General features: G+C 44.6%; 3 protein-coding genes across 3 annotated transcripts; 1 reads left to right on the forward strand and 2 right to left on the reverse strand.

Moving 5' to 3' along the window:
- Nucleotides 1-623: 623 nt before the first annotated feature.
- Nucleotides 624-4914, reverse strand: LOC120650328 (probable E3 ubiquitin-protein ligase ARI3). Its single transcript, XM_039927426.1, has 4 exons — nt 4668-4914; nt 2958-2990; nt 1723-2537; nt 624-1560 (listed from the first exon to the last, which is right to left on the reverse strand). Exons 1-4 carry the CDS (start codon nt 4830-4832, stop codon nt 894-896), a joined length of 1680 nt encoding a protein of 559 aa, XP_039783360.1. The 5' UTR covers nt 4833-4914; the 3' UTR covers nt 624-893.
- A 771-nt stretch (nt 4915-5685) lies between these two features.
- Nucleotides 5686-9591, reverse strand: LOC120650329 (probable E3 ubiquitin-protein ligase ARI1). The gene is made up of 5 exons (XM_039927427.1): nt 9325-9591; nt 7983-8015; nt 7588-7873; nt 6889-7366; nt 5686-6597 (listed from the first exon to the last, which is right to left on the reverse strand). Exons 1-5 carry the CDS (start codon nt 9448-9450, stop codon nt 5925-5927), a joined length of 1596 nt encoding a protein of 531 aa, XP_039783361.1. The 5' UTR covers nt 9451-9591; the 3' UTR covers nt 5686-5924.
- Nucleotides 9592-14472: 4881 nt separating this feature from the next.
- LOC120650330 (exocyst complex component SEC3A-like) lies at nt 14473-26767 on the forward strand. Its single transcript, XM_039927428.1, has 25 exons — nt 14473-14852; nt 16561-16637; nt 17002-17082; nt 17186-17253; nt 17370-17472; nt 18351-18508; nt 19269-19386; nt 19561-19665; nt 20670-20771; nt 20856-20993; nt 21318-21446; nt 21539-21619; nt 21716-21790; nt 22022-22195; nt 22279-22426; nt 22562-22626; nt 22817-22987; nt 23093-23172; nt 24481-24562; nt 25082-25179; nt 25323-25431; nt 25519-25587; nt 25822-25887; nt 26166-26255; nt 26349-26767. The coding sequence occupies exons 1-25, from the start codon at nt 14681-14683 to the stop codon at nt 26457-26459; spliced, it is 2670 nt and encodes an 889-aa protein (XP_039783362.1). The 5' UTR covers nt 14473-14680; the 3' UTR covers nt 26460-26767.
- The last annotated feature ends 178 nt before the right edge of the window (nt 26768-26945 follow it).

Consider the following 26945-nt stretch of genomic DNA (forward strand, 5'->3'; position numbering starts at 1 on the left):
AGGAAAAGCCCGTGTCGTCAGAGATATCCAATAATAAAAAAAAAAGCCCAGGGCAACTCTGAAAAGTGCAGAGGAATTTAGGAGTATACGATGAAACTTGAGAGCACGAAAAACTCATATTGGCCATTTTTGTTGGTGGTATTCTTTTAATTTTGGGAAAATGTCAAAATTATACTGGAAATAACGTTGGCGATTTGAGAAGGTTCCAAATAAAACAAACCATCGGCCACAACTGTTCATACAGTTGTGCTCAAGCGTTTGAATATTTTATTTATACGTATGCAAATTCTTGAGTAGATTTTAAATTATGTGAAAAATAAATAAAAAGATAAAATTTGGCTCAATTTTTGCCCTTCGTAATACTATAGAAACTATACTAACAATAATTTTCTAAAGATATGTACCTATAATATGTGTCACACAATTTAATTTTTTTCAAAGATGGAGTTCATCTTGAAGCCCTAAATATTCAATGAAGTTTGAATTATTTCTTTATTCAAAATTTCAAATTTCAAATTGGTTTTTAGTTTCAACTTCAAAAGATTGTGAAATTGGGTTCTCTATACTCTCCTCTACCACTCTGCCAATTTTCACGATTTTTTATCTACATTTGCTGCCTCAACCGAGTGAAAAAAAAAGAAAAGGAAGAAAATCTATATAAAAAAAGAATGCAAAAACCGCTTGTGAAATTGTCGAGGGGGTAAAAGAAACGGTTTTGATAGTCAGAGGAGACTAGATACCCGGTTTTATAGGTAATAGATGAAAATTGAACCATCGGCCACAGCTGTTCATACAGTTCAACACCCTGCAGCTGGACTTGCAGTATGGCGGCCAGGCCAGCCGCGCGCGGCCAGCCGGCCATTAGGCGGCAGCCTAGTCGTCGTCGTCCGCTGTCATGCCGGCAGCTCAGTGGCCTTGCTGGGGCCGCCGGGCTGGTACGACATGATGGACATGGGCTCGACGAGCATCGGCAGCAGCTCGTCCTGGATGCAGCTGTACATCTGCCGGCACAGCTTCTCGACGGTCCCGGTGTGGTTGACGGCGTGCTGCCTCACCCGCAGGACCTCCTCCTCCTCCTCCGGCAGCTCCGTCAGCAGCTTGGACAGCCGCTCCACGTTGGCCTCCACCTGCTCCTGGTAGTCCTCGAACAGGTCCTGCCGCCGCACCATGGGCAGGCCCCCGGGCTCCAGCGGCGGCCGGGTCGGCGTCTCCTCGCCATCGAACATGTAGTAGGCGAACGCGTACGAGCGCGCCAGCGCCTGGCGGCACGCCAGCAGGCTCTGGTGCGCGCTGCCCAGCCACGACGCGTCCTTGAGCAGGCAGCCGCCGAGCGCCTCCAGCCTCGCCGCGCGCGCCGCCACGGCCGGCCCGAGCTGCTCGCGCTCCGCCCGGCACGACGCGTCGTGGCTCTCGAACCGGGTGTAGTAGTGCTCGTACCGCCGCACGTGCCGCCTGGCGTCGTCCACCTTCTTCTTCTCCTCGGCCTCGAAGCGGTTGCAGCTGTGGTTGGCGATGCTGGTCCAGGTGTGGGAGAACCCGGTGGCGCCGCCGCAAAGCCAGCTGCATGTGCGTTGCCATTGCATACAAGTTGCATCGCATGTGTGCGTCAGGGAAAAAAAACAAAATGCGACTAGTACTAATTAATCTTCATCATCAACAGGTCAGATTCAGAAGGAGATGATGAGAAGCAACAATGACTACTTAGATTGATGATTATATTACCAGAGATGCTGCCCGCACTTGCAGGTGATGAGGTTGCAGCCGCCGTCCTTGATGATGGGCTTGAAGCACTTGGGGCAGCTCTTGGTGTTGGCGAGCATCCACTTGACGTTCTCGCCCTCGCCGCGGCCCTTGGCCTCCCAGCGCGCCCACATGGCGCAAGGGCACGGCGAGTGCGCAGGCGCCGCGCACCGGAAGCAGAAGCAGGCGCCGCAGGGGCACTCCACCTCGCACGCCGGCGGCTCCCCGTCGGCGGCGGCCAGCCGGACGGCGCGGCCGCAGTGCGGGACGCTGGGGCACCACTTGACGGCGCTGTTGTCGTCCACGTACGACCGGAGGAGGAAGTCGTGGAACCGCTCCGCCGCGGCGGGGTCCCGGCGGCCGAGGAGGCGCCGCACCGCGTCCTCGTCGCAGATGGCGGGGCACCTGAACGCCATACACCTGATCTGCTTGCTGCCGCCGTCGAGGGCGGCGGAGAAGTGGCCCGTCCAGCAGTCGTTGCAGAAGGAGTGCCCGCAGTCCATGGTCCAGAAGGCGCCCGGGGAGGAGTCCTCGAAGCACACCTCGCAGGTCACCTTCGTCTTCTTTCGAGAGGGCTTCGTCCTCTTTTTGGAGGCAGCCGCTGGTGGTGGAACCACCGCGCTGTTGCTCTCCTGCTGCTGCAACACGACGCCTGCCTCCATGAGCATGCGGTCTTGCCCTTTCCTCTCCAGGTGGTCGTTGAGGCGATATGTGTCCCAACGGTAGTGGATCAGGAGAGCACGCGCGTGGTGCTGCTTTATGTTGAACATGCCCATCACCATGGACAGGTCTTGTTGCTGCAGATAGATCGAGTTGACAAGTGAAGACGACTGTAATTAGCTAGACACAAGATTACACACAGTTCTACACAAAATCTGATCACTGAGTCTTGTTGAAATGCAGGATTCATGTAAGACAGGAACATGTAAGGCTCAAAAGATTTTGTTGGAGGTAGAAATCCTTCAAGATTCATATAGAAGGAACCATTCCAAGGAATTCCATAGGAATTCTAGAGGTTCAAACCAATTACTCCGATCCAAAGGGCTCCATAAGAATTTTCTGATAGGATTTTAGTCCTACAATTTTTTTTTTCATTTTGCCTTTGTTCCAAAGGAAGCTAATTAAAACGATGAAATACATGTAGGAGATGCATTTTAATTACTAAAACAAAAAATAATAATCAGTAAACTCAGCAAGAATAATGGCAGTCAAATTACCTGTGCCATTGAAAGGGACTCCTTTTTAATGGCCTGCATGCAGCAAGAGGACCAAAACTGACTTAGTAATCTTCTCAAAGAAGAATTTAGCAACAGTAACCGATTAAACAACACGAATAAATCTCTAATGCTATACTAAACGCTAAACAGTAAACAATCAGTCACCCTTTGTTTAGGGTTTAGGCCATTTAAACACCATTTAAACGGCCTAAACGGTTTGGCATAGTAACGCTAAAATATACATATTTATTTATGTACGTAAATCTAAAATATTCTAGAAAGTCTACATATTTGCACATGTAAAAAGTAAGTATTCTACCAAATATTCTTTTTGAAAGAAATCTAAATCCCACCACACTTCATATACTTACGATACTAATTAGTTCGGTATTGATTGTGGTAATTGTAATCCTCCGATTGACTAAATTAAGAATTAAATAGTCATTTAGCTCATTTAATCATGTTTAACTCGACACTGTTTAAATGGTTTTGACGGTTTAAACAGTCCAACTGTTTAATCCACCATTTAGGGTCTAAACTACACAGGTGACCTCTGTTTACCATTTAAACATTGTTTAAATGGACTAAATGACCGTTTAGGCAAATAGATTAAACAACACGAATAAATCTTCTAATAGAAACTAAGATTGTGATTGAATAAATTATGTTTAGGAGTAATTGTTGAGGTCACAATTTCAAGTTTGAAGCTTTTTCTTCTCTTCATTGAGCCTTTTCTTTTTGTGAATTCCCTTTTTGCCTTAGCATATATATAGTATAGATCCCAGTCACATTGTCAAACTTGTAATGCAATCTACTCAAATATATTTTAATCACTGGACTAGAAGTATAAATCCCAAAGCAATATGAAAAATTGTATGTGCGCCCAATGACATACCGCAAGTCCTTTACTTTGAACAAAATTGATAGTCTTTTATGCCTAATATCGAAGACTGCTTCTAAGGCTCCATTTGGGAGAGCTCCGGTTCTTTAGCTCTGCTCCATGATTCTCCGATGGAGTGATTCTATGAGATTTCTAGGAGGGAGCAGTGTGTGGGAGCTGATGAGAATTGATTCTTCGATGATTCTCACCAGAATAACAGGGAGTAGGGTGAAGGTGTAAATGGAGAAGCTATTCTCCCCTTATCCCCACCTAAATCAGTTAGCATTTTGATCGTTTGGCTGGTTGGGACTTGGGAGCGATTCTCTTCGCAGAAGCTGGAGCTGGAGGTCTCCCAAACAGCCCCTAAAGTATTAAGTTAGCATTAAGGCATACTCCCTCCATCCCAAATTACAATTCATTTTGGATTTTTTAGATACATATATATTGTAGTTTTTACTATGTATCTAGACAGAGTGTACATCTAGATACATAGCAAAATGTATGTATCTAGAAAAGTCAAAATGGATTGTAATTTGGGATGGAGGTAGTACATCACAATTCACCAGCAAAGCCGAGCCGACAAGACTTCATCCACATCTCAAAGGATATAGGAATATAACGCATGATAAAAACCTCGAAGGGAAGAAGAGATAATATGGAATTTTTGTACCGAAAGGCGGACGACCTTGAAGAACGTCGTCAGATTCAATCGAGAAATCTAAGTTTTTTGCTGGGCGCGGTGGATCCAGTGAAGATCTGTGCATGCAAGAATCAATCGATCGAGACCACGACGGACTTGTGTGCCCGCTCCGTCGCTCGCCATTACTCACCGTGAACTCGAGGGGACGCTCCCGCCGCACGGGGTCCTCCTCATGGCCGCAGTCGTCGTCGTCGTCGTAGAAGCCGTCACCGGCGCCGTCGTCGTCCCCCTCCATCGCCTCGTCCTCGTCGTCGTAACCGCAGTCGCCGTCGTACAAGTCGTCGTCGCTGTCCATAATGAGCGGCGTGCGGGGCGATGCGCGCGGGAAGCTTGCCCGCCGATCGCCGGCGGCGCGGCGGCTTGCAGGCAGGCGGGCGGGTTTGTTTGGTAGGCCGGTCAGGGCAGGGTTTAAGGCTGCCCGTGGGAGCTCTTGCGACGCCTGGGCTGGCTGCAGCGTTGTGTTGCGGTGGAAATTAACGTGCATAAGACAAACCGGCCGTGCCATGTCGACCGGTACGGTACGGTATATCCAGTAGGTGCAACTCTCTCTCTCTCTCTCTGCGAGGTACAATTATCGAGTACAAATATATAGTTCGTTCATAAGCACAAACTGTACAATAAGTTTAGACATATATGGTGCTAGAATTGAACTCACACGTACGCATAGCACAATGGATCACTCCAGCACCAAGAATTCAGCTAGACTAACTTTTTTTCTGAATTATGCCATGGATCGAATTGATCCATTGTGATATGCGCAGAGCAAATTTGTGGTGGAAGATCGGATGCCATAGTTCGCAATTTTGCAGTTTCGATGTAGATCGAGCTGCGAGGATGGAAGAGCGAGAGAACATGAAAAATTTATGGTTTCGTGGTAAGTGGTGCTACTTCAACTGCCTGCTTCTTTTTTTTCACAAGTTTTAGTTGGTGCCCTAAAGTCGATGTTGGAAATTTGATATCCAACACGCACGAATCATTTTCAACCTTCAACGAGTTTCCACATCCCCAGAACCCGTTCCTCTGCATGCTCCTGTTTGGCGACACACGGGCTCACAGCAGCAGCACCGGCCACGGCTGCGAGCCCACCGTCGACCATCCCGGCACTCTTTTAAGATCAGATGAATTTGGTTCTAAGAAGGCAAGAACAATGCAGCGAACAGACACACTGGAAATATACTTTATGGACGAATCCACGAGTGCTTCGCTTGTAGCATTAGATACTCTGCTAAGGTCAGACCCTTTTTCTTTTTACCTCAAGTACTGTGTGGCCTTCTATGTTAACCAGCCTAAATCATTTTACGCTATATAAACGCGTCTACTGCCGATATGCTGCACCGAGCCGGCCGGCCAGCGAGAGGCCAAAATGTGGCGCAAGCCGACCGCCCGATCACGCCGTGAGCTCCTCGGCCTTGTCGGGGCCGTCCGGCCGGTACGCCGCGATGGTCATCGGCTCGACGAGCAGCGTGAGCAGCTCGTCCGGGATGCACTTGTACATCTCCCCGCACAGCCTCTCCACGGTCTTGACGAGCGTGACGGCCTTCTGCTTCGCCTGCACGATCTCCGCCTCGGGCATCGCCACCGCGTCCGCGCCCGCGAGCAGCTCGGACAGGCGCTCCACGTGCTGCTCCAGCTGCTCCTGCTGGTCCTCGAACAGGTTCCGCGCCACGGCCAGGCCCGCCCGGCCGGCCGGCTGCATCCGCAGCTCGCCGCCGAACATGTAGTAGGCGAACACGTACGACCGCGACAGCACCTGCCGCGACACCAGCAGGCGCCGGTGCGCCCGGATCAGCCAGTCCCCGTCGCGGATCGTCAGCGGGCGCTTGAGGTCAGCCTCCAGCAGCCTCACCCGCTCCAGCACGGTTGGCCCCAGCTTCTGCTTCTCCACGCCGTACGAGTCGCCGTGGATCTTGAACCGGTCGTAGTAGTGCTTGTATCGCTGCATCTGCTCCCTGCTCGTGTCCTTGGTCTTCCCGCGGGTCTCCTCCTTGTAACGGTTGCAGCTGTGGCCGGCAATGCTGGTCCACGTGTGATCCAAGCCGGTCCCTCCACCGCAGAGCCAACTGCATCCATGAAAAGTCAGAAATCCAGAGTCGGGACAGGATACAAGCACCAGGTTATTCCCCAGTTCTCCCCGGTGAGAACTTGTGAATGCACATTTGAGCAACGCCAATGATGTTGGACAGAAACTACTGGACAGAAATCTCCCCAACATACATCCATTGGCATCTCGAGTTGCTGTTGAGTTCACATGTTTTGACCAGAAGATCGTAGTTCTAACTTAATAAGCCCCACCCGCCAAATTAATTGCTCCAACCAAAGGCACTCTACCTGTAAGTGTACCAAAAACTTACCACATACACTGGCCGCAGTTGCAGCGGACAAGGTTGCAGCCACCATTCTTCTCGATGGCCTTAAAGCATTTGGGACAGCTCTTGGTGTTAGCGAGGATCCACTTGATGTTCTCTCCCTCCGTACACTTGGCATTCCATTTCTCCCATATGGTGCACGGGCACGGCGAATGTGCATGTGCCGTGCAGTTAAAGCAGAAGCTTAAGCCGCAGGGGCACTCCACCTCACAGTACCGCTCACCAGTGCCCACACGGATTGCGCGGCCACAGTTTGGTGCGCTGGGGCACCACTTCACAGAGTCGTTGTCCTCAAGGTAGGACTCGAGCAGGAACCGATTGAAGCGCTTGGCCATTTCGGGGTATTTCCGGCCAAGGAGACGCCGCACGTGGTCCTCATCGCAGAAGGCCGGGCACTTCACCTGCATGCACCTAATCTGCTTCTTACCGCTTTCTACGGCGGAATAGAAATGCTGCGTCCAACCTGAACAAAGAGTGGAAATACTAAGGTAAGCAAATGCACTGGTGTTTTTCTGTCAATATAAGAAATCTCTATTTATCTTTTGCAAAAGCTTAGGAAATTGTCCAAGATATCTTGTTGATGAAAGATCACAAAAAAAATCGCAAACCACAAATAAATTAGCTGCTATTAAGGCATCAACACAGATCAAAGGATAAACACATTGAAATGGTGCTGAAACTCACAATCATTGCAGAAGCAATGCCCACAGTCCATGGTCAAGACTACACCCATGGGGATGTCCTCAAAACACACATTGCAGTGCACACTTCTCCATGGTGTTGTTGAGCCAGCTGCTGCCATAATATTATTCTCCTGCAGCACAATACCTGCATCTCTGAGCATGCGCTCTCGCCCCTTATCTAAGTGATCATAGATGCCATCCATCCTCCACCGGTGGTGGATGAGGAGAGCTCGTGCTTGATGTTGTTTTATATTGAGAAAGTTCATGACTGTAGAAAGATCTTGTTTCTGTAGGTAGAGAAGATTGAAAGGAACATGTCATTGATCAAGAGGGTTATTAGGACAGACAGAATCTAAACACTGAACACTTAAGAAATGCTTAGTTCAGTTCCATTACCTGTGCAGTGGGAAGGGACTCCTGTGTAATGGCCTGCAGCAACAGTTACACATGTAATTGCATTTTTTTTAAGAAAAAATAGTACAGTAAGAACACAGCATGTATAAATCTAGTTAAATAAAGCAAGTAAAGAATCTTGGGCGAACAAATGTGTAATCCACCAATCTCAAAGCTGAACTCCCAAACGATGCAAAATGATATGTATGTATATACGATTGCACAAAACAAGACCACTAATACGAGCAAGAAAAAAAAGTTTTGTTTACACCATAGATGAAAGTATGAAACCATTGGATGCCAACTGATGAGAACTGAACCACAAAGATGAATGATTGGTTGCTTCACAAAACAAGACCACTAATACGAGCAAGAAAAAAAAAGTTGTTGTTTACACCATAGATGAAAGTATGAAACCATTGGGTGCCAACTGATGAGAACTGAACCACAAAGATGAATGATTGGTTGCTTTATGCCTTCTTTGGCAGTCACTAAGTTACAGCAAATGCTAACTGAAAGTTCATATGGTGCTTAGTTATATTCAGCGTTAACGGAAGCTTGCATTCTGTCCAATTTTTATGTAAACCAAAGGTTTTTAATACAAAATGATGGAACAAACATAGTTCAGAATACTAGAGAACTAGGAATTAATAACCTCGAAGGTAGGATTATCTCTTGCATATGTCTGTAGATTGTGGCAAAATTTATTACTTTTTGCTCCTTCCAGACGCTTTCAACATCAATAGGTCTCTAAGACACAACTTTGAGTGGAAAAATTTCTTATCGAGACGTAGCACAAACATATGTTCGTGAAACTACAAATCTGCTCGTATCATTTGAAACATCTAAATTCAGCACATGAAAAATACTTAACAGGCAACCAAAGTTTGGAATTAAGACAACACACAAAAAAAAAAGACTAAAGGGAGTTCAGTGTGAAGACGAGGGTGCAGACGCTACACAGCAAACTAGTTTGCTTCTTTCACCGCACTGAAATTACAAAACCGCGCGCGTACATCCCACCCAAAAGGACCATACCAACCCAAGCCGATCCAGTGAGGATTTTCGACATCTGGGCAGATTTCAGCCAGATTCCCCGGAATCGGCGCACGATACGGCTCGAACCGCGCAGGTTGGGAGTAACACAGACTGGCTGTGCAGAATTGCCCCCACTTTTTTCCCTTTTAACTTTCCCCTTACGGTGGGCTAGGAAAAGGATTTGGCGAATCGGGGCGGTGCGCAGGTGGAGGGCGGCCGAACCCGATCGGCGAGCTCCTCCCCGATCCCGCCGACGCGGCGAGCGCGCATTCGTCGAAGCCGGGCTCGATCGGTATACCCCACTCACCCAGTAGTCCGCGCGGCGCTCCGGCGGCGGCGCGGCGGCCTGCTCCAGGCCGGCGGCGGCGTCCTCCTCGGCGTCGTCGTCGTCGTAGAAGTAGCCGCACTCCTCCTCCTCGTCGTCGCTCGCCATGGCGGGTGGGGGGTCCGTCGATCGCTCGCCGCGCGCTAGGGGGAGGGGGGAGCGGAGAGGCGAGGCGAGGGTTTTTTCCCAGCGAGCAGGGAGGAGAGGAGGGCACTGATGACGATGCTTAGGGTGAACTCAAACGGCGAGGCGGAGTGCGCGACGCGGCGGGGGTTTATCGGGGGCGGGTGGGGCCGGGCCACGTGCCGCGCGGGGAGTGGCGGCGTCCGGCTCGGTTGGTGCACGGGATCACGGGACGGGGTCCGCGCCCGTCTCCTGTGCTGGCTGGCGGTCGCTCGCCTGGTACTCCTACGCGCCTTCCGGCCTCCCGCGTGACTTTGACCATCTTGGTCCAAGATCATCACGATTTTCTTTCTTTTGCGAATGATCATCGCGATTTTTTTGTCGTTGTGGGTTTTTTTTGAGAAAGTGTTGCATCTCTTATTTACTCTCATTCATACCGGCTTTTCCATTTAGCGGAGGTCAAAGCCATTCCCAATGGGAATTTCATAGGAATTTCATGCCATATATATAGAATTGTATGATGATATGGCATAGAATTTAAGAAGAACGAGATGAAACTCTTTCTACATGAATACCAATACTATGAATTTTGAAATTAAATACAACATAGATTCTAAGAAACCACGATATGATCGAAATTTTGCATTGGGAGCGATAGTTTTAAATATTGTTTCATAGTCTTCTTACTTACATGACTATTTTGAAAATATGAACATGAAATCTTCCACCGTGATTAGCCTAAGAAATAATAAGTTTCATTCATCGTAACTCACGAGCCGAGCAGATACGTGAACGACTTTCCTCTATCAGCAGATTTCAAAAAGAACAACTTCGCGTAGCATGAAAAATATTCCAACCTTACACGGAAGAGCAGCACACTGTAAATAATTTTCCTACAGTTTGAAAGATAGTAATGTTATCTTACTTTGCCTCTATCCACCGGTCACACACCTACGTGGGTGCTATTGGGATCCGTCACATCCAACTACCAACTAACCTCTAACTAGCTAGGGAATTCGTCAATCACTCTACCCTCGACTTTATTCGACGACCTCAAAAGTCTTGAAAGTGATCGGGTGCTCTAGCCTAAGAGGGGGAGGGGGTGAATTAGGCACTAATAAAAACTTAGACCTATGGCTCCAACTAGTTTGCACAAAGCTTAAACTAAAACAAGCTATCTAGATGTGCAACTAGGTTGTTTTAGTGTAAAACCCCTATCCCAAAAGAGTTTAGCAACCTATAGCCTTTCCTATCAAGAAACTATTCTATGAAAGTAAAGGCATACAAATTACTAGAATGAAATGCGGAAGCTTAAAGAGCGGGATAGGAGATAGCAAACTCTTGACGCGGGTGTTTATCCCGTGGTTCGGTTAGCCACAAAGGCACACCTACATCCACGTTGTTGTAGCACTCACTAAGAGTATTGCTACTCGGCCACCAAGTCTCTTCCGTGAACACAATCACGATCACCTTGGCCCCGGGTTCCACTAAGGAGCTTCTCCACAAAGGATGGGGGTCTCCACGTCCCCCGCACAAAGGTGTCGTTGCCGCTCCACACCAAGTCGGAGGGTCGATGACGTTGCCGGCGAGCTCCACGCTCCAAGGTGCCGGCGCACCAAGCTCTTGTTTTGGTTCACTAATGAACCACAGCACAAAGGCTCTAAGCCTTGCAAACTCACTCACTAAGAGCTAATCCTTTACACAACACTCTCAAAGTGTGCTAAGGGCTAAGGATATGATCTTGATGCTTTTGTATGGCTTGGAGATGTTTTTGGGTGTGTGTGGGATGTCCAGCAACTCCAGCAATCTTCAAATGGCCGGGGTGAGGCGTATATATAGGCCACCAAGTCTTGTAGCCGTTGCTCCAATGGTTAGCTGAAAATCTGCGTACCACCGGAAGAACCGATGCCTCTTGGCAGGGTAGCGTCGGTTCATCCGGTCACTCATAACACGAAGTAGCCGTTGGACTCCTGATGGCTGACGCAGAGACCACCGGTTGAACCGATGCTTTGCACCGATGCCTCACCGGTTCAACCGGTGCTGAAGGAATCTTCTCCTGGACGCTGACGTCATTACACCGGTGGTATGCACCGATGCACCGTCGGTTGAACCGGTGCTGAAGAAACTTCTTCTGGGCACTTGACATCGTCTCTGGTACAAAGGACGGCCATTGCACCGATGCCCTATTTTAGACCGTCGGTTCAACCGGTGCCTATAGGCTGACTTGGCTTCGATTCCCTTCTGCACCAAAGTATCAAGGCGTCGGTTCTTCCGACTACCATCGGATGCTCCGATGCCCTGGCGTCGGTTCTTCCGGTGCTCCTGAATCGAAGAGCTTTCAGGGCGCTGCCCTGAGACCCGCGAGGGGCGGCTCCCCCTCGACCCCCGTCCGCTAACCGGGTAGCGGAACCCCCGTAGGGGCAGTCCATCGGGCCTTGCTACGCCTATCTTCTCTTTCTCTTTGTCATCACTTGAACCTAAAAGCCTGAGAATGATTATCTTAACAATCATATTAGTCCAAGTGTTGTGTTGTCATTCGATCACCAAAATCACTCGAAATGGCATCAATGGTGCCATGTTCGTTACAAGTCTTGATATCAATTTAGCTAGATACCCCATCTATATATCCCGCTATAGAAAGCGTAACCACTTTTTCCTTAAATTCAAAGGATATCTGTTGGGGGTTTGTTACATGCAAATATCTTTTAGACTCCGCGGGTCTCGTGCACGCAAGTACCTGTAGTAGTATTGATTTTGCTCTTCTCAGCTCCCGCGACTGCAGAAGCACATGCTCTAGTACCCTCTCTCTCTCATGCTTAGAGCAAGTTACTAATTGGCTAGGAGCCGGCTAAAATGTATGTAGAAGAGAGAATTAGAGAGGAGACTGGGATACCTGGGTTGTGGCGGGCGCGAAGCATCTAGTACGTCTTATTTGTAGAGTGCGAGTCCACTTGTGTATTTTTAACACTTAGCATTTTTTCTTGTTGTGTGCTAATCTTTGTACAGTGTTGAAATCTCTTGGCTTTCTTTCTTATTAATACAATAGGCAGCTCTCCTACCGGTTTTCATTTAAAAAAAAAAAGAGAGAAAGGAGATGAGAGAACGGAGCCGGCAGTTAAAGCAGAAGCTTAATCACTACTGCAGAAAAAGACAGAAAACACGCTCTCATGCTTCCAATTCGCTGCATACCCTCCAGCACTACTGCTGCACCAATGCACCACGGGAAGCAATAATTGCCAGCGAGTCCCACCAGTTCCCACCACTGTATATTAACGTGGATCTTTGCCGCCGACGAGTGTGCGATATCACTAACCTTGCTCTTAAAGAGTCGAAACAGCACACGTGCTTAGAGAAGAAACATTTTTTTTTTGTCTCGAACGTGCTTAGGAAAAATACTCCTACATCCTTTGGCACTCGCTCGTGTAGGTCTCGAAGAAGGCACGAATTGAAGGTCTAAAATTTGTCATCGGAGAACGTGGATCTAGTGTGAAGATTGCAGCAGTGCTCGACGCTGGGATGATGGTGCCGTGTCGATCGTTTTCATACCTTAGACGTGTGGTGATGGATCGTTCTATAGTTTAGGGTAGGTAGACGAAATTAAGTAGCAATATCGGGCATTTTATTTCTTGCTTTGGCCGAGTATAGGCAGGCAGGTGTATGTGTGTGCGCACCACCACCAACATGAGAGAGAACATATCCATGAAAATGTAATATTCTTCAACACACGCCGCATGTAAATTCTAAACTAATTTTATCTATTGGATGCAAGTGCATTGCGCATCTGGCGCCTACCCATTCTCCAAAACATTTAAATTATGCATTAGTACTTGGGATTAATAGGGAACAAAAAAAAATGTTCGAAGAGGGCTCTACCATTTATGGGATCCTATCTAAGACCCATGTGAGATCCGTTTGATTGCTAGCTTATGAGGTACATCTCCTCTCCCTTTTTCCCTGGTTCTTAGGCTTCCTCCAACGGGGCCCTGTAAAGCGCCCCCACCCTACGTAGGGGGGGCTTTAGGGGGAGCGAGCGGTCCAACGGCTCCCCCCACAGCTCTCCATGTATATGGGGGGAGTTGAAACTCCCTCCATATATAGAGTGAGTTTCAACTCCCCCTATATCTCTAATCACACTGTTTTTTCATGATATTAATCTCGTTTGAGCCTCGTAACATGATGATAATATGTATTATGATAGTACAAATATTGTATGATTTTTTTTAAATTCAAAAATGATAAATAAATAGTTAGTTAATGAGTGTTAGTATATAGAGGGAATAGATATGGGGGGAATGGTTGGAGAGAAGGAGTTATAGGGGGAGGAATCTTTTAGAGGGAGATAGTAAAATATAGTAAATAGTACGTTTGGGGGGAGTTGGATGGGGGAATGGTTGGAGATAGCCTTATCTAATCTTTCTTGATTCATTCACTACTGGAATCCACCCGTTTTCCTAGGGTTCTTTGAAGTTTCCTAGGGAAAAACTGTTTTCTTAGGATTTGTTATGTAGAGAAATGTCGATTTCTCTAGGAATCTAACTCGTTTTCTAGAGAAATATTGAATCTTTTCCTAGGAAAAAGATTGTTTCCTAGAGATATATTGCATCTACTATCCTCTATATTCAAACTTGCCTCGTTCCTCTATTCCTCTCAGGCTCTCACTCCACCTCTCTCTCTCACTCCTCTATATAAATTATTACGCATGGCAAAACACCAAAACATGCGCGGCTGACTGCATGCATCTCCTTGCCAAAAACGATTTCAGAGAGAAACCGCCTCTTTTCAGGCCCGGCGGAGTCGCACGCGACAAAGGAGCGACACGCGAGTCGCGCCCGGTTCCACCGCAGGTCCCACCAAGTCAAGCAGACCGAGCCCAGGTCCGACCCCCCGGCCCGCCCGCGCTCTCCTCCCTCCCCTTCTCCCACCGCGCCGGTGAAAAGTGAAAACCCCAGCAGCCAGCACAGTTACCCTACCACGCAACCACTGTACACGAAGAAAAGAAAATGATTTGACGGATTAATCCTCCTCCCCTCCGTCCCCGTCTTCCCCCCTGAGCCTAGCCGACGCGACGCCACCGTCACGCCCCCACCACCAACCTGTCCCCCCCCCTCCACCGCGTCACGCGCGTGCCCTCCCTCCCTCCTCAGATCGGCGGGGAAGCCCGGGGCCCGGCCAGCGGGGGAGGAGGAGGAGGAGGAGCTCGACCCGGGGCGCGGCCATGGCCAAGTCGAGCGCGGACGACGCGGAGCTGCGGCGCGCGTGCGCGGCCGCCGTGGCGGCGTCGGGCGCGCGCGGCGAGGAGGTCGCCTTCTCCATCCGCGTCGCCAAGGGCCGCGGCATCTTCGAGAAGCTCGGCAGGCTCGCCAAGCCCCGCGTCCTCGCGCTCACCGGTCGGTGCCCCCGCCCCGTTCCTGCTTCTGTTCCTGCTTCGTTTTGGATGCTGCGCTGCGCTGTGCCCGAGCACTGAATCGGGTAGCTCGGAGCGGATTAGGCGGCTCGGAGAGGATGTTGCGGAGCTTGTGTTGTGCCGCTTCATCTCCTCCTTTTGCGGCTCTTGCTTGCCCTGACGGTCGTGATCTGGGGGCAGCTTGGAACCCACCAGTCGACTAGGGGCTGCTCTGGATCGTTATGCTTTGTGCACTCGCCGATGGCTTGACGAGATCCGTTTTGCTTAACTGATGCTACTAGCTGTAAATCACGAAATTCGCTAGATTTTTTACTTGTGCCACCGGCATTCCAAACAATTTTTGAAATAAATTGAGCTGGTCGCTCCTGCTACTTTGTGCACACTAGGACAAGCAATTGTCATATAAATTGAGCTGATCGCTCCTTCCACTGGAATTGGAAGTAGCCTACATTTAGAATTCGCATCCACCCTGCATAGTTTAAGCGCACAGAACTTGCCTATTAGCTGTTGCAATTGAAAGCTCCAGACCAAGAAATGCAGACGAGAGAACACAAACCTTGCACTTTGACCCACTGCAACAAATAAGGGGCAAAAAAGAGGACCAAGCGCTACCTGCTGAAGCTGATTGGATGATGTGCTGGCGCTGCTTGATATGCCCTTGCGAACTGAAGTTAGCTGGAGCCGCCAAAGTTGGCCGGAGGTGATGATCTAACGCCCCAGTTTACGTACTGAGATTGGTGACGTTATGAGACAGCCTAGCATGACCTGCTTAAAGGGAAATGTGTTTGGAGGCAATTATGTTTTGTCCCCTGGAAGCAGGTTAATTGACACGGTAGCTTCACAATCCAGATCGTGACATAATTTCTTTGTCTCATAGCATAGTTTTGTAATGCTGGCTGCCTCCATCTGGACTTGGTCGTATCCAAGCCAACACAGGCGTTGCTTAACAGGGTCATAATATAACTGCCGTAGCTTACTGTTGTCTCAAACAATTTCTTTGTGGGTATGAGCAGAAAGTGGTCGCTTTGAGGATTGCAATAACACTGATTTTTTTTTTCCAAATAGATGGAGCCTGACAATGTAGGGCCAGATTCCAATTGAAGCGAGTTTGCTCTTGAAGATAATCCCTGATTTTACCGCAGTCATTACATCTGCCCTCAACACGACCTCGTTTACTTTGGATTTACTAGCCGTGGCCTGTGAAGATTCGCTAATATTTCTGTTTGGTAGCTAATTGTTTCAGAAAGTGCTAGGTGCTAGGCAGGCAGTCAAGGTGTGCCTAGTGCCTAGGTGTGCCTAGGCGATTGTATCTTCTTGATGGATAGGGTAATGTCATGTTAACTTGTTAAGTGGGGAACTTTGGCATATCAAAACAGAGAATTTATCATTATAATCCACCCATGAGTTCTACAACAGTATTTCATCATCTACCATCTTTATTTCTCCCACATTCATATATAAATCAAATGCTTTAGATGGAAAAAACGCCTAGACAAAATGCCTAGGTGCTCCACCTAGTGCCTCGGTGGAGCTAGGCATTGCCTTTTGAAACTGAAGCTATAGCTTGAATGGCATATGATTAGAATCTAAAAATAAATATATGCCATTATATGCTTGGAAACATAATGTATTAACTTTGTTAATAAAAGATATGCTTGCAACATCTGCTGAACAATACTAACTTTGTGCAGTTAAACAATCTTCAAGAGGCGAGGCAAACAAAGCTTTCCTCCGAGTATTAAAGTATTCATCTGGGGCAGTGCTTGAGGTTTGTTTTCTGCATTGACAATCTTTCTAGCTAATAGCTGTCCAGTACATGACAGGAATAGGTTATCTTGTTCATCAGTGCCTTAAGGTCTCATTAGGGTATATATGCTGTTGTTGAAAGATGGAACACTGTTTGGTCATTGTGTATTTTCATTGCATACATAGTTAAATAAACTTGCCTTTCTTCTGTTGTTTCTATCACTCATCATATGAATGCATGAACATTACGTTCAGCTGGTGTTGTGTATTGTAAATTTGTAATACCCCTGCATCAATAGAAAAAAAATATACTAGTTTATCTTTTCCTGGTGAAGGTTACTTCTTAGTCTGCTGTTAGATCTGAACCTTCTCCTTTTTCATTTCAGCCAGCCAAACTTTACAAACTGAAACATCTAACAAAGGTTGAGGTTATTTCCAATGATCCCAGTGGTTGTACATTTGTTCTGGTACGTACTATTGTACTTTAATCTATTTCGCACTGCTTCTTGTGGTTTATTGGAAGAAACCATTGGTTATATCCATTACTAACTCTTTATGCTTCAACTGCAGGGATTTGATAATCTTAGGAGTCAAAGTGTAGCGCCGCCACAATGGACAATGCGTAATATTGATGACAGGTTGTTGCCTAGAAAGTTTGCTCTGTGATAGTAGTAGACTCTGCTATACTTCATTTTTTATCCATTTTCTTTGTCCCCTCTTCTTTACCTGTCATTCTTTGCTATATGTTTTGCAGAAATCGTCTGCTTTTCTGTATCCTGAACATGTGCAAGGAGATACTTAGTTATCTTCCGAAAGTTGTCGGAATTGATATTGTGGAGCTAGCTCTTTGGGCAAAGGTGCATGTTAAAACTTTTTCCATCTATTGCGAGCGGTGTTTGTTTGTACCTGATCTCTCTTTCATTGCTTTCAAATATATAGGAATAGGACACCAATATTATCCTTTAGTGATTTAATAGAACTAATTTGACCCAAACTGTTTATCTATTATACTTTATGATCAAGATTAAATTTAGCTTCTGCAAGGTAGTTCATACATCACTAATCATTTTTATTGATTGGGACATCTGGTGAAAACCAAAATGTTGGCGAGAATTTTCAAAATCATTTTGGTTTATCTTCTGGAAGGATGAGATCGTTGTTCACTTATTTGGAAAATGATATGAGTAGATTTTTCTTGAAAACCAGTTTCAAAATTGCATATTATTGTATGTTATGTAAATAAATAATAGGTATTACTGATCAAAGTTACGTTTTGAAAGCAATTGAGATTGCGTGGAATAATAGATTGATTAGGGTAAGGGTATACAATACATGTACATATATAGGCAGCCCTGAGAGAGATTTATAGAATCAGAACCAATCAAGGGATAACATGCCTATCCTAATCTTCTAGGCACGGCAGGGAGCCGACCATGGGCCTGGGTGTGGGCCCATCACGCATACAGCACATATATTCTAACATGTTTGAAGACTGTATATATCTAACAGAATTTTGTGGCTGGAGAAGTTAAAGAAAATGGAGAAGATATAAAGTTAAAGTTTGACCTTTTCAAATCATAATACCCTACATAAAGATAAGGAAGGAGTACTAGTCAAGGCAACTTTCTTATTTCTGTAATGCATAACTCTACATAATGATGGTTTTGCTTGATATGCTCCATTCATATCTTGCTGTGATGCTGTATGGATGTTTTTTCTAATGAACCCTTTTCAGGAAAACACATTGACCATAGATAATCAAGTGAGTACCCAAGATGGACAAGAAACATCAGTTGCTACTCAAACCGAGAGGAAAGTAACAGTAACCGTTGAAAATGATCTGGTGTCCCAAGCAAAGGAGGAGGAAGAAGACATGGAGGCACTTCTTGACACGTAAGTACATGCATCTTATATGATGATTTACCCCTGATTATTGCAAAAATACTCCAAAACTGCAGTCCCAGCTGTTTATTGTATTAATTCTTTTAGCAGCAATCAGTATCATTCTAGTAATTAAATCTAGAGTTTTTGAAGTTTGCATCAACTATGTTTTTTAGAATGCAAGTAGCTCACCCTAGTTCCATTGAATTAAAACTAAGACTTGGTCTGTGTCTACCATGTTACACCAGTTGAAACATAGAGATTTAGTAGCTCATGCTGCCCCATGCCCCAATCAACTCGTGCTCATGGTCTACAACCTCGATAACTTTCACTATACCATTATGTACACAAGAATACCAGACTCATACTCCATCCCAATATACAAGGCGCAACTCCCTTTGCACAAAGACCAAGAAAGATATTTAATGTGGAGCCTAGTACTACTTGACAGAGAGAGAAAGGTGCAGTAATGCTTGCATGCTAGTGGTAGGAGCCTTAAAAGTGCTTGCATGTACCCAATACTCATGCATGTGAATGGGAACCAAAGAGGAGGCGCCTTGTATTTTAGGACTTGACAAAACAGTGGTTACGTGTTATATAGTGGGGTGGAGAGAGTAGAAAATATCGCACTCCAACAATCGGTCTGCCCTTCCAATCTTCCCATGCATGATTAGTCATTTACTCATTTAGTCTGCATATCACCCGCTTTCAACCTTACTACTACTGAAATGATTTTGGTGGTGCTACAATCTTACTAGTTTAAATAATGCAGGTATGTTATGGGTATAGGTGAAGCAGATGCGTTCTCTGAGAGATTGAAGCAGGAGCTTGTGGCTTTGGAAGCAGCAAATGTGTATCAATTACTGGAAAGTGAGCCTTTAATTGAGGAGGTATTGCTTCCATGTTTCTTTGTGATGTATTATTAAAGTTTTGTTCACAAATAATGATATACCACCGCATCTGATTGCCATTCTGCCTCTCACTCTTACGGTGGAGTGATAATTGTCGATGTTTCTGGTGTGGAAGTTTATTTCATCGACTGATCTAGTTGCTTGAATTTTCAGGTCTTGCAGGGTCTGGATGCTGCTAGTGCCACTGTAGATGATATGGATGAGTGGCTACGGATTTTCAACCTGAAGCTTAGGCATATGAGAGAAGATATTGCGTCGGTATGTTTGGGAGTTCCGTCAATTAGATACCTACTTTATTTGATTTACTTGTTAGAAGCATAGCTAAAAGTTGAAAACCAGAGAAACTACTCAGTTTGGACCTGGAAAAAACAGGATCACGGGTTTATCAATTAGATACAGGAACTTAGAAGTATACTAATAAGGGAAAAACAGTGGAACAGTGGAAAATAGATATTAAAAAACTCGGCCGGGTGGGGAAAGACCGCCCCACCGGTATTAGCTTAAGAAGAAGCCTCGGCTTCCCCGACCGAGAAAATCCCCGAACCCTGGCCCCGCCCTGACACTGGGAGACGTAACCCCTGGGAACTACCTGCCTGGGCCATGTAAGGGTCCTCAGGCCGACCTGGGTCGTCTCACAACCAGTGCTTTGGCACACGGGGCCAGCGAGGGAATTTTTTTACCCTCAGCCTGAAATTCGCTCCCACGGGGAGTCGAACTCAGGACCTGAGGGGTGCCGCCGGAGTGACTAACCAACCGGGCTAGCATCCTTTGGCAGTGGAAAATAGATATTAGTTGAAAATATTCTTCTGCATCTCTAGAGATCAAACCCATTACCTGCTCTTCAAAACTCAAGGATCATATCACCTGCACCATGCTTCACATATGTATGCTACTGTGTTTGACTGCAGTTATCCTATGTAGCATGCTGTTTATTTGAGTCATGCGTTCAGAATTCTAGCCCCCCCCCCCCCCCCCCCCCCGGTCTGACCCTTTTAACAACATCTAGCTGGATGTAACACTCGCCTTGAGCCTGAAGATCTTGAACTCTACTTCCTAGTTATAATCATTTCAGAATTTTGGTAGGATTCTACCTTTGCCCTTGTCCCTGTCTCCTAGATTTGCCATTCTGAAATAAATATCTCATGTTTGTTTTGTGGGTCCTGGATCCTTGGTCAATTGTTACCAGAACAAACATATTCTTCTAGATGCTGATAGGAAAAAACTTCACTTAACTGAGTCATATATACTATGTTATTTTGCAGATTGAATCACGTAATAACGGTTTGGAGATGCAGTCTGTAAATAACAAAGCACTTATGGAAGAGCTAGATAAATTGCTTGAACGTCTACGGATTCCACAGGAGGTATGGTGCAGAGAAGAATAATGTTCATCTACCTAAAGTTCATATGTAATATTTGTTTATTTGTTTTGTTTATATTCAATGCAGTTTGCAGCATCATTAACTGGAGGCTCATTTGAAGAGTCAAGGATGCTGAAAAATGTTGAGGCATGTGAATGGTTGACAGGGGCCATCCGCAGCCTTGAAGTTCCAAATCTGGACCCATGCTATGTCAACATGCGTGCTGTAAGCTATCCCCATCATTCTCATTTGCTAATATTAGTTACAATTGACTGGTGCCAGGCCACATGCATTGAACTGATCATGTTAAGCTGTTAACATTAGAGTTGTAGCACTGTGAACATTGAATAAAATCTTCTTTGTAAAGGCATTTACCTGTATTGTTTAAGGAACAAGTTTGCAGAGCTATCATAAAATGTTGGATTTCATATAGCCAATGATGCGTATCACTGTTTCCTTAACAAACCTTATTTAAATTTTCCTTTGTGAAAGTTAATGTTGAGATCTGTGCATCTCGGATAAAATACTTTACTATAAAAATCCTTTCAGGTTAGAGAGAAAAAAGCAGAACTGGAGAAACTGAAAACAACTTTTGTTCGACGAGCATCAGAGTTTTTGCGGAACTACTTCTCCAGCTTGGTAGACTTCATGATAAGCGACAAAAGCTACTTTTCACAGGTTTCTTCATAGCTCTGTTTTCAAAGTAAATATTTCCTTTTCCATTTTATAAAGCAAGATGACTTACAGAGTCCACTTTGAACTGAAAGTAGCGAGGACAATTGAAGCGTCCTGATCACGCTGACCTTAGGTATAAGTGCAGGACATATGCCCGGCTTCTGCAACACTTAAAGGTAATAATTGTCTCAATCTTGCCATGGGATCTGCCTCATACTACATATTTTACTCCAGTGCCATATTTACCATTCCTTGCTGCTATTTTACTGCAGAGTCTGGACAAGAGCTGCTTAGGCCCCTTAAGGAAGGCATACTGTCATTCCCTTAATTTACTACTACGTCGAGAGGTCAGATATGGATATTGAATGCTTTTTCTTTAATAGCCGTGCCACTTCACTTCATGCTGTTTATCTATTTCAGATGTGATCATTGTTTTCATCTCACATATAAGAACTCATAATTTATTTTGTTTTAAGTCTCCTATTAAAGGCTAGTATTGTTTTACAATTTATTTACCTTCTTTATTCAATTTTAAAGGACCCGCAAGTTTAGAATTTACTTTCTTTAATTTGATTCAGGCACGTGAATTTGCCAATGAACTTCGTGCAAGTACAAAAGCACCCAAGAATCCTGCTGTGTGGCTTGAAGGTTCAAATGGCTCTGGTCACAACGGAAGCAGTGCTGATACTTCAACAGTATCGGATGCATACTCAAAGATGCTCACAATATTTATCCCACTTCTTGTGGATGAGGTTACTCGTTTTTTTCAATTAAATGCAGCTCCATGACCATTTGTTTTACTTGATAGACAAATTAATAGCTAATACATTTACAGAGTTCCTTTTTTGCACATTTTATGTGCTTTGAAGTACCAGCACTTGTTCCAGCTGGTTCTCCTAATGTTAATAAGAGCAAATCTGGAGGAAATGACGCAGATGACGATCTAGGTCTTATGGATCCAGATGGCAATGATCTTAAACCTGGTACCTTTTCTTGTAATGACAAATTTTGCATTTTACGGGTGTAGTGCTAATGCTCCGTTTCTTATGTGATGCATGTGTGCCATGTATGTAATGTCATCGCTCCGTTTCTTATGTGCGATATTATCCTATCTCCAGATAGTACATCTGCTGAACTGGGTACATTAAACGAAGCTCTTCAAGAACTACTCGATGGAATCCAGGTAAATTCCATGTTATAGAACACTGTAACCCTCACTCTTACACCCTGGTGGAAAGAAGAAAAAAGAAACTTTTTTTGATGAGGCACAATGAAGTACTTTGTAGATTGGGCTTCCTTCACTGCTAGATTTGTAGTGAAGTATTGCAGCTTCCTTTGAATGATAGTGAAATATTTTCTCCTTTCTATTGCAGGAAGACTTCTACGCAGTTGTAGATTGGGCATACAAAATCGATCCCTTGCGCTGCATCTCCATGCATGGGATCACAGAGCGCTACCTTTCTGGACAGAAAGCTGATGCTGCAGGATTTGTTCGCAAACTACTTGATGACTTGGAATCAAGAATATCAGTACAGTTCAGTCGGGTTAGTGCCCTCGCTGATCCTATACCACTCTAGCTATTCAGTACAGGCTGTCTTTCTGTCCACTGCTTGTTTTTGTTTATGCATTTATTTCTTCTCTCTTTTCAGTTTATTGATGAAGCATGCCATCAAATTGAGCGCAATGAAAGAAATGTTCGACAAACCGGAATTCTGGCCTACATTCCAAGGTAATTGCACGGGATAACCCCCCTCCTTTATTTTTATACAGCATATTAGGAGTTGGAAATGTCGAAGTGTACTTTGAGTCTTTGAACATCAATTTCTCTTACAATATCATTGATTACTACAATCAGTGTCGCAGTCTATTGATATAACTTGCGTAAACTAAGCATGCATAATTTGACTAATTGCTGTTCAACATTTATGAAGTTTGATATTTTCATATCCTAATACGCCCTATAAAAACAGAGTAACTGTGTATATTTCGATACAGAGATGCTGACAAAACATTCGATGTGTGTTGTCTCCCCTTTTGTGTATTTGTGTTACTAAATGCTTGTCTTGCATGGTTATTTATTAATAATTAATTCAATTGCACTTAGAATGATAAAAAATTCTAAATATTTTGGATTTTAAAAATACATAATGGCACATATTCTTCATAGGAACATACATGTTAAAACATTTCTGTTGGAAATTGGCAAAAATCCTATTTATATGTGGTAAAGCATAGCCTATAACCCTATACTATTGCACATAGTCACAGGATTCGGGGTCGATGCCTCGTCCCTCGACCCGGGAACGTCGTTCCGATTCAAGGGTCGGGGTCGAAGTGGGTCAGCGTCCCATTCAAGGTTGGATCGTGTCCCGGTTTGAAAGGGGTCGCAGTCCCATTGCTAGCAGATTTAATTGGGATAAGGAGGTTAAGGACAGTGGATTGGTATGGTTTTTGTTAGACAATGAGCTGAGTACGTGTAGCATGGTCTAAATATACTCTTTTATATGTTTCTTATATGCTTGTGCAGATTAGTTTCTTCATTAGTAGCATATATATAGTTTTTGTCTTTATCGACCCGAAGATATCGACCCCGATGAATCAGGGTCGCGTCCCACATAATAATTTATCGTTCCATAGATGTATACCCCCTTCGTACCATAATTTTATAAAGTGACGACCCTCGACCCTCGACCCCGTTCCTCGGCCCAGTTGACCCAGGAACTTTGTGACTATGCTAGTATTGCATTCTCTGCATAAACAACAGCAAATGAACTCGACATGATGCAACGGGTTCTCACATATGTTTTGCCTAAGCTCAACTCTTACTCAAAAATATAAAAACTGGCAATAAGCAACAGGCCTCCAGTGTTCTCATTCTTGGACTGGTGATTATGATAAAATTCTGCTAAAAGATAACAAGATCATTCTGGAAAAGTATGCTTATTGATGGGTATATGTGACTAGTATTTGTCTTGAGAATCCCTTCAGAAGTTGTAAGCATACACCAAGATCTGACTGTTATGTGTTTCATTTTTAGATTTGCTGTCCTTGCATCACGGATGGAACAGTATATTCAAGGGCAGTCCAGAGATTTAATTGATAAAGCATACACAAAGCTAGTGAGTTTCATTGCTTTCCAATCTTGCACTTCTTTACATTCGTGGTATTACATATGTTACAAAATTGGATCATAAATTTCAAATTAGTACTGCACATGGCATATACTATGCTGCAGGTTGTTGTAGTAATGTTTACTTGCCGATCAACCTTGAATTCATAGTTTTAAATGTGCCCACTGAATGGTATCTTTAGTGAAAAGATTACCCTCTCAAAATATACACAGTTTTTACATCTTCCATCGAATGAAATGGTGTATAGTAGTTTTTTATATCCTAAACTCATGGGAGTTATATTATGCAGCAGCACATTATGCCATGAGTTTAATTTTAGAGATTACATGGCATAATGTGTTGCTGCATAAGTTAATTTAGAGTAAATTGTAAAGGAGTTACTCCTAGGAGTTTGCTTTGATGCAATATTTCTATTTTACTTCATTTCTGTATTTGCTTACATTATTTTGTAACTTGAGTGCTTTAATTTTCACAATTTAACTAAGGTGCTGTTGGTATTATGAATAGGTTAGCACAATGTTTGCAACTTTGGAGAAAATTGCACAGAGCGATCCTAAAACTGCAGATATTGTACTGATAGAGAATTATGCTGCTTTCCAGAACAGGTTATGTTTCTTCATCTTTCTTGAATCTGGGCTCATCTTATAATTGAGCATGTAATCTTTCACTTATATGGATGCTCGCCTTGTCATTCTTTAATACATTGGTGGGTCTACAAAACTAACAAATATATTATTGTTTGATGCAGTCTTTATGACTTGGCTAATGTTGTGCCAACTCTTGCAAAATTCTATCATCAAGCCAGTGAATCATACGAACTAGCATGCACTCGCCATATCAGCTCCCTCATCTACCTTGTGTGTAAATCTACTCAAATTCTACTTGCTGTGGGTATGATGTATTTGCCATGACAAATCTAAGATTTTCTTTTGGACCTTTGGCAGCAATTTGAAAGATTGTTTCAGTTCAATCGTAAAGTTGAAGAATTGACATACACCATTGCTGCTGAGGAGGTGAGCTAACTTTATTAAAGTTGAAGAATTGACATACACCACTTGCCCCTACTTTACATTGCAATTGTAATTTCTCCCCATACAAATACAAAACTGAGGGATTTTGAGTGGGTCAGCCCTCTGCTACACATTCTAATTGTTTGCATGTACTTAACTTTTGGGAGGTGAAAATAAATGAACTTTGAATGTTCCTTTTTTTCTAGTTGTCTAACTTTTCTTTCCTGAAATTCTCAGATCCCATTTCAGCTTGGGTTATCGAAAACTGATCTAAGGAGGGTTCTGAAATCCAGTTTATCTGGGGTAAGTAAACAGGAACTGTTCCATGATTCAGCTGCATTTCAGAGTTTTCAACCAAGCAACCATATAATACAGTCAGATTCTCATGTGTTTAAAAACCAATAATACAGTTTTACTTGGCACTCAGCTGAATTCAACTTTTCTTATGTGGTTTGAACTTATTTCTTTGTAGTGTTTCAGACTTATCATCTTTTATTTCGTATCATTGATAACAGTTCAATGCCGTATATCTTTTTTATTCAAGAGGCCATGCGAATTCACACAACTGCAACATTGTGCAGATTGACAAGTCAATTGGCGCCATGTATAGGAGGTTACAGAAGACACTGACCTCTGATGAGTTGTTTCCTTCGTTGTGGGACAAGTGCAAGGTAAGCTGCCTAACCAATCCTATTAGTATGTTTTGTTCAGTATTGGCACCAACCCTTGAAGCTGAATTTACATAATCTTCTCCACATCTGCAGAAAGAATTTTTGGACAAGTACGAGAGCTTTGTACAGATGGTATCACGGATCTATGGGAATGAGCCCATCATGTCGGTCGCTGAAATGAAAGAGATCCTCGCTAGCTTTTAGATGCAAGTACAGTGCCATGAGTTACTTGGCAGCGCAATAGCTATGTATTCCATTCATTTCATTGAATTTTGCAAGCTGACTTGTGTTAGGCCTTTTGGGGTTATGTGTATCTGTGTATGTGTATGCCCTCTGTATAGAAGTGAACGCGATGTTCTTTCCTTAATTATACATGTTTCTGGGTCGAGTCGGCGCATCGGTTCTTCAATGTGTACTTAAGACTGCTTCTGTTTGTCAAAATCCCTCAGTTTTGCTACACATTCAATATGTCAATGCAACATTAAGTATTGGAGAGTATATGAATGCTCATCTTTGCGCTGTGTCACTGTCAATTGCCATTCGCGTTGTGCCTCAGCGGCAAGGCTGGTCCGGATTTCCGCTCTTGGTTGTATCAAATATGACATACCGCTGATTTTACTCTGTTCACTAATTTTTTAGAGGGTTTTGGCTACTTTGGAACCGGCTGCAGTGCATGACTGCATGTTTTTG

This window comes from Panicum virgatum, chromosome 9K (genome assembly GCF_016808335.1).
Source record: "Panicum virgatum strain AP13 chromosome 9K, P.virgatum_v5, whole genome shotgun sequence".
Taxonomy (NCBI): domain Eukaryota; kingdom Viridiplantae; phylum Streptophyta; class Magnoliopsida; order Poales; family Poaceae; genus Panicum; species Panicum virgatum.